Source organism: Cariama cristata, unplaced genomic scaffold, assembly GCF_000690535.1.
Source record: "Cariama cristata isolate BGI_N322 unplaced genomic scaffold, ASM69053v1 scaffold8394, whole genome shotgun sequence".
Taxonomy (NCBI): domain Eukaryota; kingdom Metazoa; phylum Chordata; class Aves; order Cariamiformes; family Cariamidae; genus Cariama; species Cariama cristata.
The window spans coordinates 26,157-41,177 of record NW_009613650.1 but is presented as its reverse complement, the minus strand read 5'-3'; the positions used below and the strand labels follow the sequence as shown (position 1 = coordinate 41,177).

General features: G+C 38.3%; 1 protein-coding gene across 1 annotated transcript in view; it reads left to right on the top strand.

Moving 5' to 3' along the window:
• Positions 1-8,007, top strand: part of LOC104160868 (steryl-sulfatase-like) — a gene marked incomplete at its 5' end in the record, with an annotated part of 40,093 nt that extends 32,086 nt beyond the window's left edge. Inside the window, one exon of the mRNA XM_009699111.1 lies at positions 7,625-8,007. Within this exon, the coding sequence (XP_009697413.1) occupies positions 7,625-8,007 (383 nt within the window). The remainder of the gene's footprint in view (positions 1-7,624) is intronic.
• Between the last annotated feature and the right edge of the window lie 7,014 nt (positions 8,008-15,021).

Here is a 15,021-nt window from a genome sequence, read left to right as displayed (position 1 = left end):
GCAGCATGGAAGGCACAAGCCAAATCTGTACACCAATCCAATGAACCATTCCTTATTACTCCCTCCAACAAACAAACAAACAAACAAAACCCCCAAGACACCTGATTATTCAGATTACTTTATGCATGACTGAACAGAGTTTACTAGCCAAAATGATTTTTTATTAATTGAGTGACAGACTTGAAGTAACCTTTCATCAAAATGATGCTGACCTCTCCATTTAAGTCCTGTATAGGGAACAGTTAAAATGTATTCATCTCATCTGCAGCCCTAGGAGACCCCCTCTGTTCTTGTTTTTAGTAGGAAGGAGATTCTAGCAAGTTATAGCACTGCGAAAGGGTAAAGCCTGTTTTTCACTATGCCACACACATGCATTCCTTAAGCTGGAAATTAGGAGGAGAGTCAAGGTTCTTTCCCTTTTCCATCACTTACTGGTATCTGGAGAATAGCTGAAGATCTCTGCATCCATCTTGCATACCACTAAGACAAGAAAATATTCCCATTGCTTTCCTAAAACTCTTCTCTTCAAACTCGAGGATTCATGTTGAATGCAGAACTGTGAAATGGAGTTTGGTTTTTGCATAGAGGTCTAAACTGGCAGACCGCTGGATTTCTCTGAAATACCTTAACCTTGAACGGGTCCATGTGAAAACAGAAAACAGACTTCTAGAAATTTTCTTAGGAATAAATTTATGTAAGAGTCCCTCTTGATCATCTTTAAGAGAACATCCTGTGATACATCCTTTTGGTGTTTAGGTTTAATTCAGGGTTTTGAGGGATTTTTGCATTGTTTGAACATACGATCCTTAATCACATTATTCTGCATCACAGACCTTTAGGATACTTCTGCTTTGCATTTCTTTAAATGTATTTGTTCCAAATGACAGGCTGTTAAGAACCTTAATAAAATAGGTTTAAACTTTTCTATGCACCTCAAGACTCAATTTCCATCTGAAATGCTGGATATTAGCACACCAGGTTCTAATAGTTCTATAGTTCTAATTGACTTAATACCTGCACATTTTTTCCAACTTTCCTTTCTAATAAAAACAAAGGATGCAACTTACTGTTTACTTTCAGCTACTCACCCCGAAGTTTAACACCATTTGTAATTTTTTGCTAGTTTCAGATTCTGTCAAAGACATACATTTTCTAACAGTGGGACAAAAACTATTGTCACATATTTCAAATGCTAAACTACATATACTGTAATCTTTACAATAAAACCAAAATTCAGCATTCAGATTTTTTTATAAAATATTTAAGACTGACTGATACTGAGATTTTTGCACCATATGATTTAGAAACGGTTGCTTTCTTTAACTCAATTTTTTTACTCTGACAAGAGGAACCCCTTTTCTATGTTGTCATTTATGCTTAACTAATTCAATTTTCAAAATAAAAAAAAAAAATTTGAGAAAATTTCCTAAGTGTCCTAGTTGCTTTTTAAAAGTAAAAAAAAAATAAAATAATTCAACTGAGACACCTGTAAGGAAGTGTAGTTCACCTTTGTCCTCAAGTTTTTAAAATAAAAGAAATTAATATTCAGTATTCTTTAGCAGTGCACAAAATTCCAGGCTACAGCATTTACAAAATTTCTACCTTTTACTTGTGAAGTAACTTTACATAGTTATTTATTTGGTTTTTAGATGTTCTTCTTGCTATTTAAAGGTTAAACATGCTATCAATTTTCAGATAAATGATTTAGAATACTTTATTAGCATTCTGTGTGTCAAGCGTTTTTTTTGACATCCAAATTTTGAAAAATGTCTGGAAAAAATAATTTATAAACAAGTTACTGGGGATAGTTGTGGGTTTGACTGGTTCAAACTTGTCTGAAAATATTTGCAGAAGTTGCTTAGGACTTCCTTTGCATCTTTATCTCATACGTTTGCTCAGTATCAGCTTTTTGATTCTTGCAGATCTGTTGATTTCACTCAGAACGATTGCATCCACTTTATGTAAGACAGTAATGATTGTCCTCTATTTTCTGTTAGTAAAATGTGTTTTTGAAGGACAGAAAGAACAAAAGGCAAAACACAGTTCTCAACAGGTTTCTCTTTAGTTTTTGCCATCTCTGGCAAGGTGGCTATGCTTTGTTACATGCTTAAGTGTGTTGCTCTCTCGGTTCTTAACAGTATCTCTTACTGACTCCAGTGGAAAACCAGTAGACGCGAATCAATACTATTTCTCTCACAAGCAATAAAATAAGACTTTTCTGTTTTCAAGAACTTTTGAATATAGGTTGGAAATGACCAGTACTTTTTCTTGTCCCAACATTATCTTCTGTCTTCAGCATGCCATCAACTGCTGCTTGGATGAACTGAAAATTACATGGGCCATTCAGCAAGTATATTGATTCTTCTTTAGCAAGTGTCTGGATTATATGCATCAAATTACTATGGATGGAATTTTTTTCCAGGGCAACATGTATTCTTCCATGTCGCTGTTAACTAAGAGTTCCGCATATGAGGCATAACATTGCATTATAGCACTTTCTGTTTTAGCAGCATAGTTTCTGTACCCACAGATTCTTCCCATTTGGCTCTTTCTTCAACAAGAAAAGAAAACACTGTAAATGATCAGTCAGTTCTTTTTGAAGATGATGATGAAGAATTCAGGAAAATAATTCTTTTTCAGCTGATATGATTCAGCTTCTAATCTTGACTTTTGAACAGAATTCAGTGAAAGCTTCTCATACCACAGCACTTACTCGAGATAATGAGCTCAGTTGTGAGATTTCTGTCTTGACTTCAGCAGCCTGAGCATGATTTCACTGTCTTGTATTTTCCCTCCAGCAGTTGTTCGGTATGATTATTAGATATCCACCAATGTGCAATCCTTTCTGTTTTAGAGGATACTTAACTCTGCAATTTCTATCCTTAAGATTTTAAAATCACTGCTACTACTGTTTTTTTTTCATGGTTTTATCTCAAATACTGTATGTTCTGCACAGTTCTTTATGCAAACCTCTTCTAGCAACAACTGATTCTCATAAACTAACATTATATCTTTGAATATCACTCAGTTGTTCTCCACCTACACTGGGACATAGTGTGCTGTCTTTTGACTGGTGTAACAATATAACATCATAAGATACCCAGATACTTAAAACAGGTATCTAAAAAAATACAAATTTTCACTGAAAGAACAATAAAGTTACAAATTTTTAGATTCCAATAGCAGATTTTTATTAGCAGTTTGAGGAATGCACATAGTCATAAAAATAGTAAGTACATTTTCTTTATAGTAACCAAATAGTATTCTCTATGTGCTATATATATTTCTACAAGGATTTAGCAACCAAAACCTTTTCTGAATTGTTAAATTATTGAAGAGCTGTATATATACACAGATGTGATACCTACTTTATATAAGATTAGCAGACAACCTAACAATTCTAAATGATTCTAAAGATATAGGAAGCAGGAAGAAAGGATTCAATCTAGTAACAAGAGTTATCTGAAGAATGTAATTTTCAAGTGAGTTGCAGCTTTCATCTGCTACTCTGTAGAAATATCGAAGAGCGTGAGTTAAAGCGTGGGAGCTGACAAAGGCTACAGAGCACACTCGAGATACAGGAAGAGTCTGTGGGCAATTTACATCGGTATGCTACGCCCAAAGGGTTATGCTCAAAGGCGTCTGAAGTCAAGGAGAGACCAGCTCCCCAATTTACAGTGAAGAACACACTTGTTTAACTTGTTCTACAGAAGGAAGAAACAAAATAATATGAACAAAGGAGATGACGGTAGCAGCAAACCTGTAAAGCTACTGCCATAGATTAGATTCGGTAAAAATGAGATCCAGGCAATAACACAGCAATAGCTTCTGTTTGCTTCAAGAACTGTTTATCAGAAAACACCATTTAGCCATCAGTGATTAAGAACAGTGCTATTATAACCAAAATGACATCCCTATCTAGTGTGTCACTTCATTTTGGAAATATTAATATACCTTACTGAGAGACTTTTATTTAATCTCATGGCTGCTACCTGTCTGTTGGAGCTACTTGTCTGTATGAGAGGATAAATAGATGGGTGAAGCATAATAAAACAGAAGAGGAGTCTGTTAGGGAGACTGAACTCTGAACAATTACGTTCACAGCAGACTTGCTTGAAATAATTGCAACCTATTTTAATTTGAGACTATTTATATGTATAACTTCTGTACTTTTTGTTTTTCTTAACGTGTGAAGGAAAGAGATATTCTGAGAGCTCAATAGGTGAAATTGTTGGACAATTCCAAGAGCTGGAGAATTGCAGGAAAAACAAATACTAAAGCAGCTATGAAGCATTGAGACAGGATCTCTAAGGGTGCTGCAGGCTTAGAGCTTGCCTGCTGTTTTAGAAGGGACCTGATAGACTTGACTGTGGGAGAACCCTGACAATTTTACTACTAACTTCACTGAGGAGGAGCCATATAGTTATCTTTTTATATAAAGAGAGTTTACTATCCAGATGCTTTCCAGAACAAAGGTATCGTTAATTACTGAGAGATTAATTTGATCCTTGTAGTTAACCCTCTGACAAAATGAGATTTTATATCAGCTGAGAGAGACTGGGAGAGCGCTATCTCTTTTTAATATCAAGCCTTATGCAGTTCATCAGCTTTACAGATTAGAAATCTGACAGCTCTTTATGTCTCCTAGTATATTACACTGGCTGCTCTACAACCACAGACACTGACAGATATGCTTTAGTTTTTATAATGCTTAGGAAATTGGCGGTTAAAGTCTGCTCTGCTGTTCCTCCCACACCACATGAAGTTCCAGATCCTCGCGGAAACATCACTGCAGTGCAACAGATGAACATCGTACAATAACAACAGGCTTTGCTCTCCTGGAGCTCAGTGTTTTGCACAGTATGATCATGACATTATATAGCTGCGTAGCTGATAAACTGGCATCAGCTCTTCAAAACACTAGTAACATGATTCAGACATGACGTGGTGTCACACATGCCCTGTCCCCAACGCCACACGTGATTTTGCAGTATGCCATATGCTCTGTATATAGCCAAACCTGAACAATTCTTTATTCTGTGGGGAAAAAAAATCATGGTACAACTTCCTTATTTCTTTCTTTTCCCCATTTCTTACCTATATGAGCTGCTTGTACCAACTTGCATTAATTCAGAATTCCCAAATTTATATTGCTATCTGTAAGCCCTTGAACTGGCCTGGTGCTACAGTACCCAATACCAAAAAAAGTTGGCTGAAAATTTCTTTTCAGTGTCACTCAGCACAACTGTAGCATCAAAGATAGATGTGTGGTAAGACAGCCTGACCACAAAGTTCCCATGTGCATGGCCTTACTGGAATTTCTTTTATTTGACATGTTAATAGCTATATAAATTTTTTTCTGCTCTTCTCTCAAGGTGTTATTGTGCCCTGAATCAAATTCTCAGGTGGACCAAATGTTACATGGTCTACAAAGGCACACAGTGCAGTGATTAATAAAACCCTTTGGCTTTTTCTGTTCTTCATTGTCCATCTTGCCAATTAAACACTTTTAAAGAGCCTGAAGGAATGCTTGGTATAGGATTACATACCTTCCCAGAGTGTGAATTCTAAATCTTAGTAAATGAGAGGCATATTTCTGCTCTGGGAAATGTTCCATGCATAAGTTCAAAGAAATTTAAGTGGGAGTGTTTGTTTATTCTAATTCTGAGAAACCAGCAAAGAATTCAAGTATCAAACCAACCTTTCAAAAGGTTATTGGAGAGGTAGATGAAGGAAAGCTGCCTTGCCTTGCCTTCCTTTTGCTTTCCCTTCCCTTCTCCCCAGTAAGACTGTCACAGCCAGAGCCTTTTAAAGCCTGCCACATCCCATTGCCTGTGCCAGCAAGTCACTCTCAACCATTAAAGCTCCTTCCCCTTTGCTGACTTCCAAGTAGCATTCAGAGGGTTCTCCCAGTCTAATATGTATAATAACCGTCACCCCTCTAACCCTAATTTAGGTGCAGCCTAAGTGAACTGGAAGTCTCCAGGCTCTGTCATTGAATTGGTTCCTAAAGGTAAAATCTCTTATAATGTGAAAAATGCTGTGGAATGGAAGAAGCTGTAAAGAATCTCAAGGTCACCTACTGTCCTTAATTCATGCTATAGACTAGAACTGCAGCCTGTGACTCTTTAGTCCACTGAAACATTTCTTTCTTTAAACCTGTTTTTATCTTTAAAAATTGAGTGTGTTATAATTGCAGCACGGCATGTACCAGTTCGTCTCTGCCCTTCCCACATTTTCTAGTGCTTTCTGTTCTGTTATATTGATGAATTGATTAATGAATATTAACCACTGTAGCGTACATAAATCTGTGACAATCTGTTACTAGATTAACGAGGTTTCTGTGAACTTAACAAAATTCAACAAAATACCAAAAAGAGTTTTTCTTCCAGTATTTAAAAAAATGAGGTGTTGATACAAAAAAATTTTTCACAGTAGGGTCCTGAGGAATGTAAATTACTGATAAATATGTATTTCTGATGTCTGTATACACTCACATGGGTAGGTAGTCTGACATTATAGACTTCAGCTGTTTAGTATCCTACTTTTCTTAAGAATAAATTACAGATATTTTACTCTAACTAGTTGTTCTCTGGTCCATTTCTGGAGAACTGTAGGCTTCCCTGGCCACGGGAGGACGATGTGCTTCCCTGGAGGTGCCTGTCTGTTCCTGTATTCCCTGTCTGTTCTGTGATACTTGAGGAAAATAGTAACCATTTTTTGTTTACTCCTCTCTTGTTAGGTATTTTCAGATTCTCCAGTGTACTTTCTGTTCAAGAGTGCTTCCTGAAGGAACCAACTAATATCTGCTTATTCTTAACCCAGGAAATAATTAGTAATTTTAAACAGTGAAAATCCTGACTGAAGTTACACTAGTGCAGACTGTTCAGTTTCTGTACACAGCAAATTAGGCTGAGAGAGAATGACCAATCTATAAATTAAGTCCTTTGCTTCCCATTTTACAAAGCAGAGTGTCACCTAAAAATTGAACTGCCATAGCAGTTGTTTATTTTTGGAGAAAACATCTAGAGGTCTAAGACAGGAATTTAGCATCCATTATACCTTTTCATGTCATCACACTTAATAAAACGAGAAACTGTGTCTCCAGGTGTTTGCAATGCAAGCATGTGGCAGAGGGCAATGGGTTAATACAACAAAAAGAAGAGAGAAAAAGGTAAAAATGAAATTATTTTTATTAGCAAAATAAGAAGCAAACATGACCCAACAATGTCTGGATATGGTCAAGGGGCAAAGGTGCTTTTTATAAGTCTTGAAGAAGACAGTGCAATGGCTTAGTAAATATCTATGCAAATCTTCTTAGCACTGTTTATGTAAAAACACAAAGTTCCTTTGAGTCTTCTATGATCTAGTTAATCAGAATTCTTCCAAGGGAATGAAGTGATCATAGTTATTTCATAAATATGGATAGCATGAGAATCGCCATGTTTTGCTTATTTTTGTTTTGCTCAGTTTTGTTTTACTCTTTCAATACATTGCAGTTCCTGTACAGAGTGACGTTGTATCAAAGGACTGATTTCCTGTGGTGTAAATTAGAGTTTCGTAAGACTAGGAGACTTTTGGTTTGTCATTTTATTGGCAGCTGTTTTGTGTCTGTAAACTGCAGGTGAATCTGTCTGGAAAGTCTTCTTCTTCACTCCAAACTTCAGTCCTGAAGACTCCAATGGTTGCTACGATTCTCACGTTTGCTTCTGCCATGGAGGATTTGTCACACGACATGATCCCCCGCTGCTCTTCGATCTCTCCAGAGACCCTGAAGAGAAAGTCCCACTGACTCCAGAGACAGAGAGCCGTTTCTACAAAATCCTCAGGGTCATACACCTGGCAGTCGACAACCACACCAGATCCCTGCATGCTGTCCCTGACCAGTTGTCGTGGGACAACCTTCTCTGGAAGCCGTGGCTCCAGCTGTGCTGCTCATCTCTCTTGCAGTCGTGCTACTGTGACTATGACTCGGAAGGGAGCCTGCTGGAGGTGCATTCGGGATGAACAAGCTGCAGTTCCCTTTCAGAATCTGGAACAAGAGACCGTGGGTAGCTGACTTGAACCACTGCAGTACTAGCCTTTGGAAGGTTTTGTTATGTAGGAGGACCTGTCTTCAAATACATCATTGCAGTAGAAGAGAATTCAGTCAAGAGAATGTGCCAAGAGAAGGAGGGCAAGACACAGCTTTTGTATCTTTACAATGCAAGAATCAGTATGAAGCATATGTTGCCATCCTCATCTACAAATGGGTAGACTGCAGGCGTTTTCTAGATGAGATAATTTTCTAGATCTTCAGCTTCAGCTTTTGTCTTTTACACAGCAAGGAATTTACCTATAGTTTCTGTCAATTACAACACTAAATGCACATGTCCCTGTCCTTTTTGCTAAGTGTTATCCACCATTTGTAGGACATAATGATGAGTAATTAAAAATAGAGAGATAATAGTGGAAAGGTTCACCTGTGACTGTGATTTGGTAACTGATAGGTGAAAAGCAGACCTGCAACAGCAACTCTACCAACAAGCATCAAGGATATGAAATAATAAACAGATTGCCCACAATCTAACATTACATGTGCCATAAAAATATAGAGAGCTATGTAGTGGAAGACCTTGTGTCCACATTAAAATGGTGCTCCCTAGTTAGTGTCCTGTTGTATGGCAGCAACCTTTGTTTCAAAAGAAACCACTTCAAGTGCCCCAGTCTTGTACTTGAGTGCGTACCCTAAGTCTCCATATATATATATATATATATATGCAAGCGAAATTCTTAACCCCCCCAAAACCCACAAATCCTTTAATCCGTGCTATAGACACACTCTTATGGTCATAGCCCAGTTACTGAAATGAAAGATATGGTCCGTAGTTGATATCTGAGTTCCAAATTCACATTATACTACGAAGGTGTCTTTCACTATCTATCTACCATACCTAGTCTTCCACTGATGAATGTATTGTACATCACAAATAGATAAAATATGGTCTTCCTTTAAATATCTTTGCCATCATTTAAGCTCTCTGAATAGGATCTGTCATTCTCTGAGAAGAAATTTGGGCTTGAGCACTTAAAGTCAGATATAACTGTCTCTGATTTCTTAGCAAGGGTTTGGGAAATCTACAGTACTTCAGGGCTAATTTCTGTATCCATTTTTATCTGCATCTTATTCAGGCACATTTTCTTTCCACTTTACAGGCAGGCAAACTATTTTCTTTGGCAGATTGTACCAGAGGAGAACATATCAGCAAAATACTAAGATGATTTGATGCCTGATAATAGAAGGTGACTTGCTCCTTATCAGAAAACACTAGTTAATTCCAGCATTATAATGTGTTAAAATCCATTTGGTGCAAAAGTGATCTGTGATGATAGTAATGCAATAGCTTCAGTCAGCCAGCATTAAAGTTGTGACCTGGTTCTTGGGAGCTATTGAAGCCTGTCCTGTAAAAATATATTGTGATATATGGTATATTTCTCTGTCTGTAAAACCTGGGCTTCAGTTGATTTTTCTGCTGCAGTTTCATTCAAAATTTCATTCTCCACAATATCCAGATGCCTGTCCTGGGAAATGTTGTACTCTTTCCTTGAAGTCCTATTTTCGATGTTTCACCTTGTATTCATGGTTGTGTGTCTTAAGTATGTGCTCTCCAAGCTCTCTGTAGGTAGCAAAGTCCCGTGTATGCTGATAAAGTTAGTCTGTTCAGGTATTTCCCTGCTAACCACTCAGGACTGTTTATATTGTACCTGGAAAGCTGTCAGATGGCCATTCATGAGACATAATTCCCTCTTTGCTGTATTTAATCACAGAATGTACTGCATAAACTTAGGAAGAAAGATGCCTTCACTTTGAAAACAAGTACTCTTCTGCAGTAATAGTGGCTGCCTCTCGACATCACAGCAGGATCCTTACATCCCAGAGTTTTGGTCCTCACCATGTGGCCCAAGAACCCCTTGGGACACAGCGCTGGTGCCTGCCCCTGCAGCGTGTGGGCAGCTCGGACTGAGCCAAGGCACTGGATGCCCCAGCACTGAGCACCATGGCACCGGGGGATGTCCTCTACAGCTCCTGCAGCTCTGCTGCAGCTCACGCAAAATTCTCAAGAAAAATTTTTTTATAGGAAAAAATATGTGCTGTGTTACGTATACAGCAGTCACTCAGAGAAGATTTTTGGTGTCACTGGATCTGTTTTGTTCCCACAGTTGCTGGGCTGTGACCTTAACAAGGATCTCAATTTATATTCTCAAGGACATCCACGTCTACTTCTTTTCATCAGGAAGATGCTATGTTGCTATTATTTCTTTTCTTTCCGCAGGTGCAATTATTCTGTTAGGCACAACAGCTGTTCTGTGCTGCCTGACCGAGGTATCAAAATTATAATTTTTCTACTGCTCTGATTTCTTCTTGCCTGAACATGGCCTTTCTTTCATACCTTCCTTGGCGCTTGGTGCCATTTCTCTCATCTCCTTTCCTAAAACATCTGCACCCCTCAAATACTTTTCCACCTATTTCTTTGCCACTCAGTCCTCCCGTTTGCTTGTCACATTGATTATGATGGCTATTTTTCCCTAATCAATCAGAAAATGAAAAGCAGACTTTGTGAAAAGATTTGACTTGTAGGGCTCCTTGACTCTGCTAACATCATACTTGTTAAAGATCTAGCAAGGATTAATTTTGCTTTACGAAACCTAAGAGATTAGAACACACCCAAGACACCCTGAATAATGAAAGTTATTTCTTGTTTGTGGCAAAAGTTTCATATTTTCCGAAATATAATTTAGTACAACATTTAATATTTTGACTTAAGCAGTAAAATCTGAAATCCATTTTTACAATTGTTCCTTCAAGAAAGATTCTATTAAGAATCGGGCAGTATTTTTTGTACTCTAAGTTAGTGCCATTTCATTTAATGCCTAAAATAAACCTTCCTTGTATTGCAAATTTATTATACCTTTCAGTACTGTACCTTCTGTTCTGGAGATGGCATGTCAGATCATGGTAATTAAAGTAGTCTTGTTTATCTGCAGAATAAAATGAGAAACACAATATACCATTTTTGTGATGGCACTGCCTGATCTAACAAGGAAAAGTTTTGTTTTTCACAACAGGTAATTGATGGGATATATGTGATTCACAGTTTATTAACAAGGAAGGCTCAAGGAGAATGTACTGCTCTGGTACTTTGAGAATGACTTTCAATCTATCATTTAACGAGCATCGGTATTGTAACATGGTGTCTGTTTGTAGAATATGTCAGTTTAAACTGGGAGTTAAGCTTCAGAGGGAATCCCTCTACAGTATTATTTAGTAGTATCACATCCTAGTTCGTCACAGAGTCCCTATATGACCCAGAGCAAGTCATTTAACTTCATTTCTCAGTTCCTCCTCTGCACCCAAAGAAGGACAACAGTATTTCTCTAACTGTTGGGAATACTGAAAGAACGAAAAATGCTGAAAGTGGCAAGCTGGTAAAGGTGCACTTTCTAGTCAATAAGGCACCTTCTCTACAGAAGGTACAGTTTAAGAGCTGGAAAACTAGGATGTAGAAGATCCCCCTGTACTAGGAGGTATAAGATACCCTTAACTCCGGGTTTGCAGGTAGGTTCTGTGTTTACTGGTTAGCACATGTGTGATTGGGGCCTGGAGGAGAGAGAACAGATGGCTACAAAAGATGCACACTGGGGATTCAGAGAAAGAGATTAGTCACATTTTTCTAATTATATTTATTCTGTCTTTTAGCAGACATAGGAGACTACATGGAATTATTTAAATAGTGTTTCCCCCTTGGAGACTGGATGTCACAGGTTCTTGGCTCTTAAAAATAGAGATGTCCTGACTTGCCTCAGATGACTGTGTCAGAAAAAGGTAAAAAAAAAAAAAAAAAAGAAAGGGAAATATGAGCCTTTGGAGATAAGGAACAGCTCACTGAAATTGAAATGAAAGTTTGCAGAGAACTAAGTGAATATGGTCCGTATCCTTCACAGCTCAGTGAGGATCACCACTTGCCAAAAATAGTTTATTTCACATTGTAGTAATGTGAGATCTGGGTGTTCAGATGTGTGGACAATGTAGAAATTTTCACATAAGATGTCACCTGATGTAGGAACAAATGGAAAAGGAAATAAAAAGAGACCAGGCATAGCTACAAAAATCCGATGTTCTAATAGAGAACATATATTAAAATATAGGGGCGTTGACTTACATTAGAATGTGATGGTTCTGTGCATAAACCAGACCTTTTCATCTTCTCTGTCATTTCTCTTTCCTCTGGCATTGCCTATGCATTATCTGAAATATGCTCTGAGGAGCTCACTGTCAGGATGAGTCCCCCCTGCCCGAGGACCATAGGAGCAGAGCGGCCGGGGCTGTGTGGGCAGGAGGAAGGTCTGGGATTGCAAAGCTCTGCACTGGGAACCACCGGGGAGCAAATGGTTTCTGGGGGTTATCTCCAACCTGCAGGCAGAGGCCTACAAATTGCTGGTCCCTCTGAGTCTGTCAGGGACTGCAGGTGACCAGGAGGAATGGGGCTGGCTCTGCAGCTGGCTGGAGGGCAGTGTGTTCTGCAGCAGTATCCTTCAGTGTCAGACTGCCAGGTGGAAATTTGCTGGAGGCCCACAGGATGCAGGACCCCTTGCCTCTGAGTAAACACAGCAAGCAGGCTACTCCTGAATCGTCATCATTCAGGAGGTGACAGATCTTAATCTGAAGCTCTGGGTCTAGGACAACAAGAGTAATGCATTTTGTTCCCTGAAGACCAGAAGACCTGAGCCAGGCCCTAGGGACTCCCAGTTTTACAGGCTGCTAAAACTCCAAATAATTCATGGCATCCTAGAAACACTCTGATAGATCATATGACTTTTCCAAAACATTTTGATGTTCTTGATAGTTTTTATTTGCATCAAAACCAATAAGAATCTGCCTAAAACTTCACCTGTACAACAAAGGATGTTGCAAATTGTTCTTAAAACTACCCATGATAACATTAACCTGCTGGTTCAGTACTGACAGCAGTGAGCTTGTGCCCACAAAAGGTTCAGCAACTGAAATTTTCTTATGCATGTGGAAAGATGCTGAATTCCAGACTCCCACTGAAGCTTGCACTGTGCTGGCTAGTAAGATAAAAACTGGCTTGATTATCCTCACATCTCTAATTATACTGTCAACATTATGAAACATTACAGACCTTGTAGGATGTGGATTATAGGCTTTGCAATGCTTATACAGCATCTCCTTTAATGTAAATCATGCTAGATTCCCTATGTAGATTAATGTCAATCTTACCCATAAAAGAATGGTGCTACAGGTGTTTTCCTTGTAAAAGAAAACTGTATTTGAAGAGAAGAGATTCAGCATATATGGTCAGCTCAGTTACAGAAAACCCCTCTAACATTATTTATTTTACAATTATTGAATAATAAAACCTTTTTATGGAGATAGTCCTTTGTTGTACCTGATTTATGCGAAAAATACTGTGAGGCAGTTGAAATGATAAGGCAGAACTCTTCATTGTGACACTTATTTTAAGAGAATTTGATACGAAGTTGCTTTGGGTAGTAATATTTATTACAAAAGATTAGACACAAAGCATCTCAAAAGCCTTATGGACTGAGATTGGGCTGCAAGAGAATAACTTTGGTTTAATATGGTATTCATTTCTCACAAGTGAAAAACCAAGCTATGAAGAAAAAAAACCCCAGCTTTAAAAATTATTTGCCTGTGCTGATAGTGATATGAAGAATACTAGAGGTTTGTACCATGTGTGAGAACTTCTTTCATTTTTTCCTTGTTTTTATCTGGACAAAATATTCAGGTTTAGGAAAATGTGCTGGTTGGTTTGTAATTGTCAGCCTTACACTGTCGTCTTGTAATGCACTGGGAAGTAGCTGATAAATGCCACTGTCCGGATAACTGTTTAACCTCCAGGGAGACTGTTAGAATAGGGATTCTAGATCCTAACACCTCCCCGTCTGATACACATAAAAAATTACAGTCATCCAGTGACATGTCATCACTCAGCAAGCTTTTAAAAACCATATTGTTCTGCAAAAGGAGCTGCTTCATGCCCCATCCTTCTCCCTTGTGATACTTACTAAAACTAAAGGGAAATTCTCTCTGATACTAAGATTTGTGCTGCTGAATGACAGCCCTCTTTGATTATCTTTCAACAAAATTCAGTCACAAGAGGCCATCCCTAGCAGCTAGGTGGCATTCTGCCCTTTCTGGAAACTGATAACAATGATAAAATCTTTTGCTAGGGCTTAGGCAGCTGCATTAATGTACACTAAATGAATGCTGCAGGCACTGAGTTTTACCCATCAGTTTTTAAGCACTCAGTACCAGACTATGTAGAGGGATGCCATCTTTACATTTTAAACCTATGCTCAGTTTCAGATATCTTCTGTGTTTCTCCTTTTTGCTCTTCAGACTCACGTTAAGGAATCCAGTTTCTCTTTAAAACGTTCGGTTGGCAGATTTATCTAAGACTGTTTTATGAAAATGTAAACCCCTTCTTTGCATGAAAGGTTGTTACAGCATAAGATGAATCAAGGTGATTGTCCGTTGAGATCCAGACTCTGGCCTTCGCAGACCAAAGCCAGGGACTGGATCTTAATGGACAACCAACTTAATCTAATGGTATAACAACTTCTTTTCATGCAAAGCAACGGTTTACTTCCATAAAACTCTCTTAGGTAAACCCGTAGAAAGGCAGCAATGTCATAAGAGCCTCTTGAGGAATTGTACCAAATTAGGCCAAACTTCTTATGTCTGGAAAGCAATGCAAACTGGAGCACAATTTTTGCTATTCATCAAAATGTTGCTACCAGTAAATCTTTGCTGATCAGAGACTCGTAAGGCACCAACCCCCTAACATAAGCTATGACTTAAACTTTTACCTGGTTAATTCTTAGGGTACTGAACCTTCAACTTTCCTGACGGGAGCCTGTGTAGTTACACTAGACTGACAAAGCCAAAGGAATACATAGTCAGGAAAGAGAGAGAATGAGGAAGCCTTCTAGGGGACA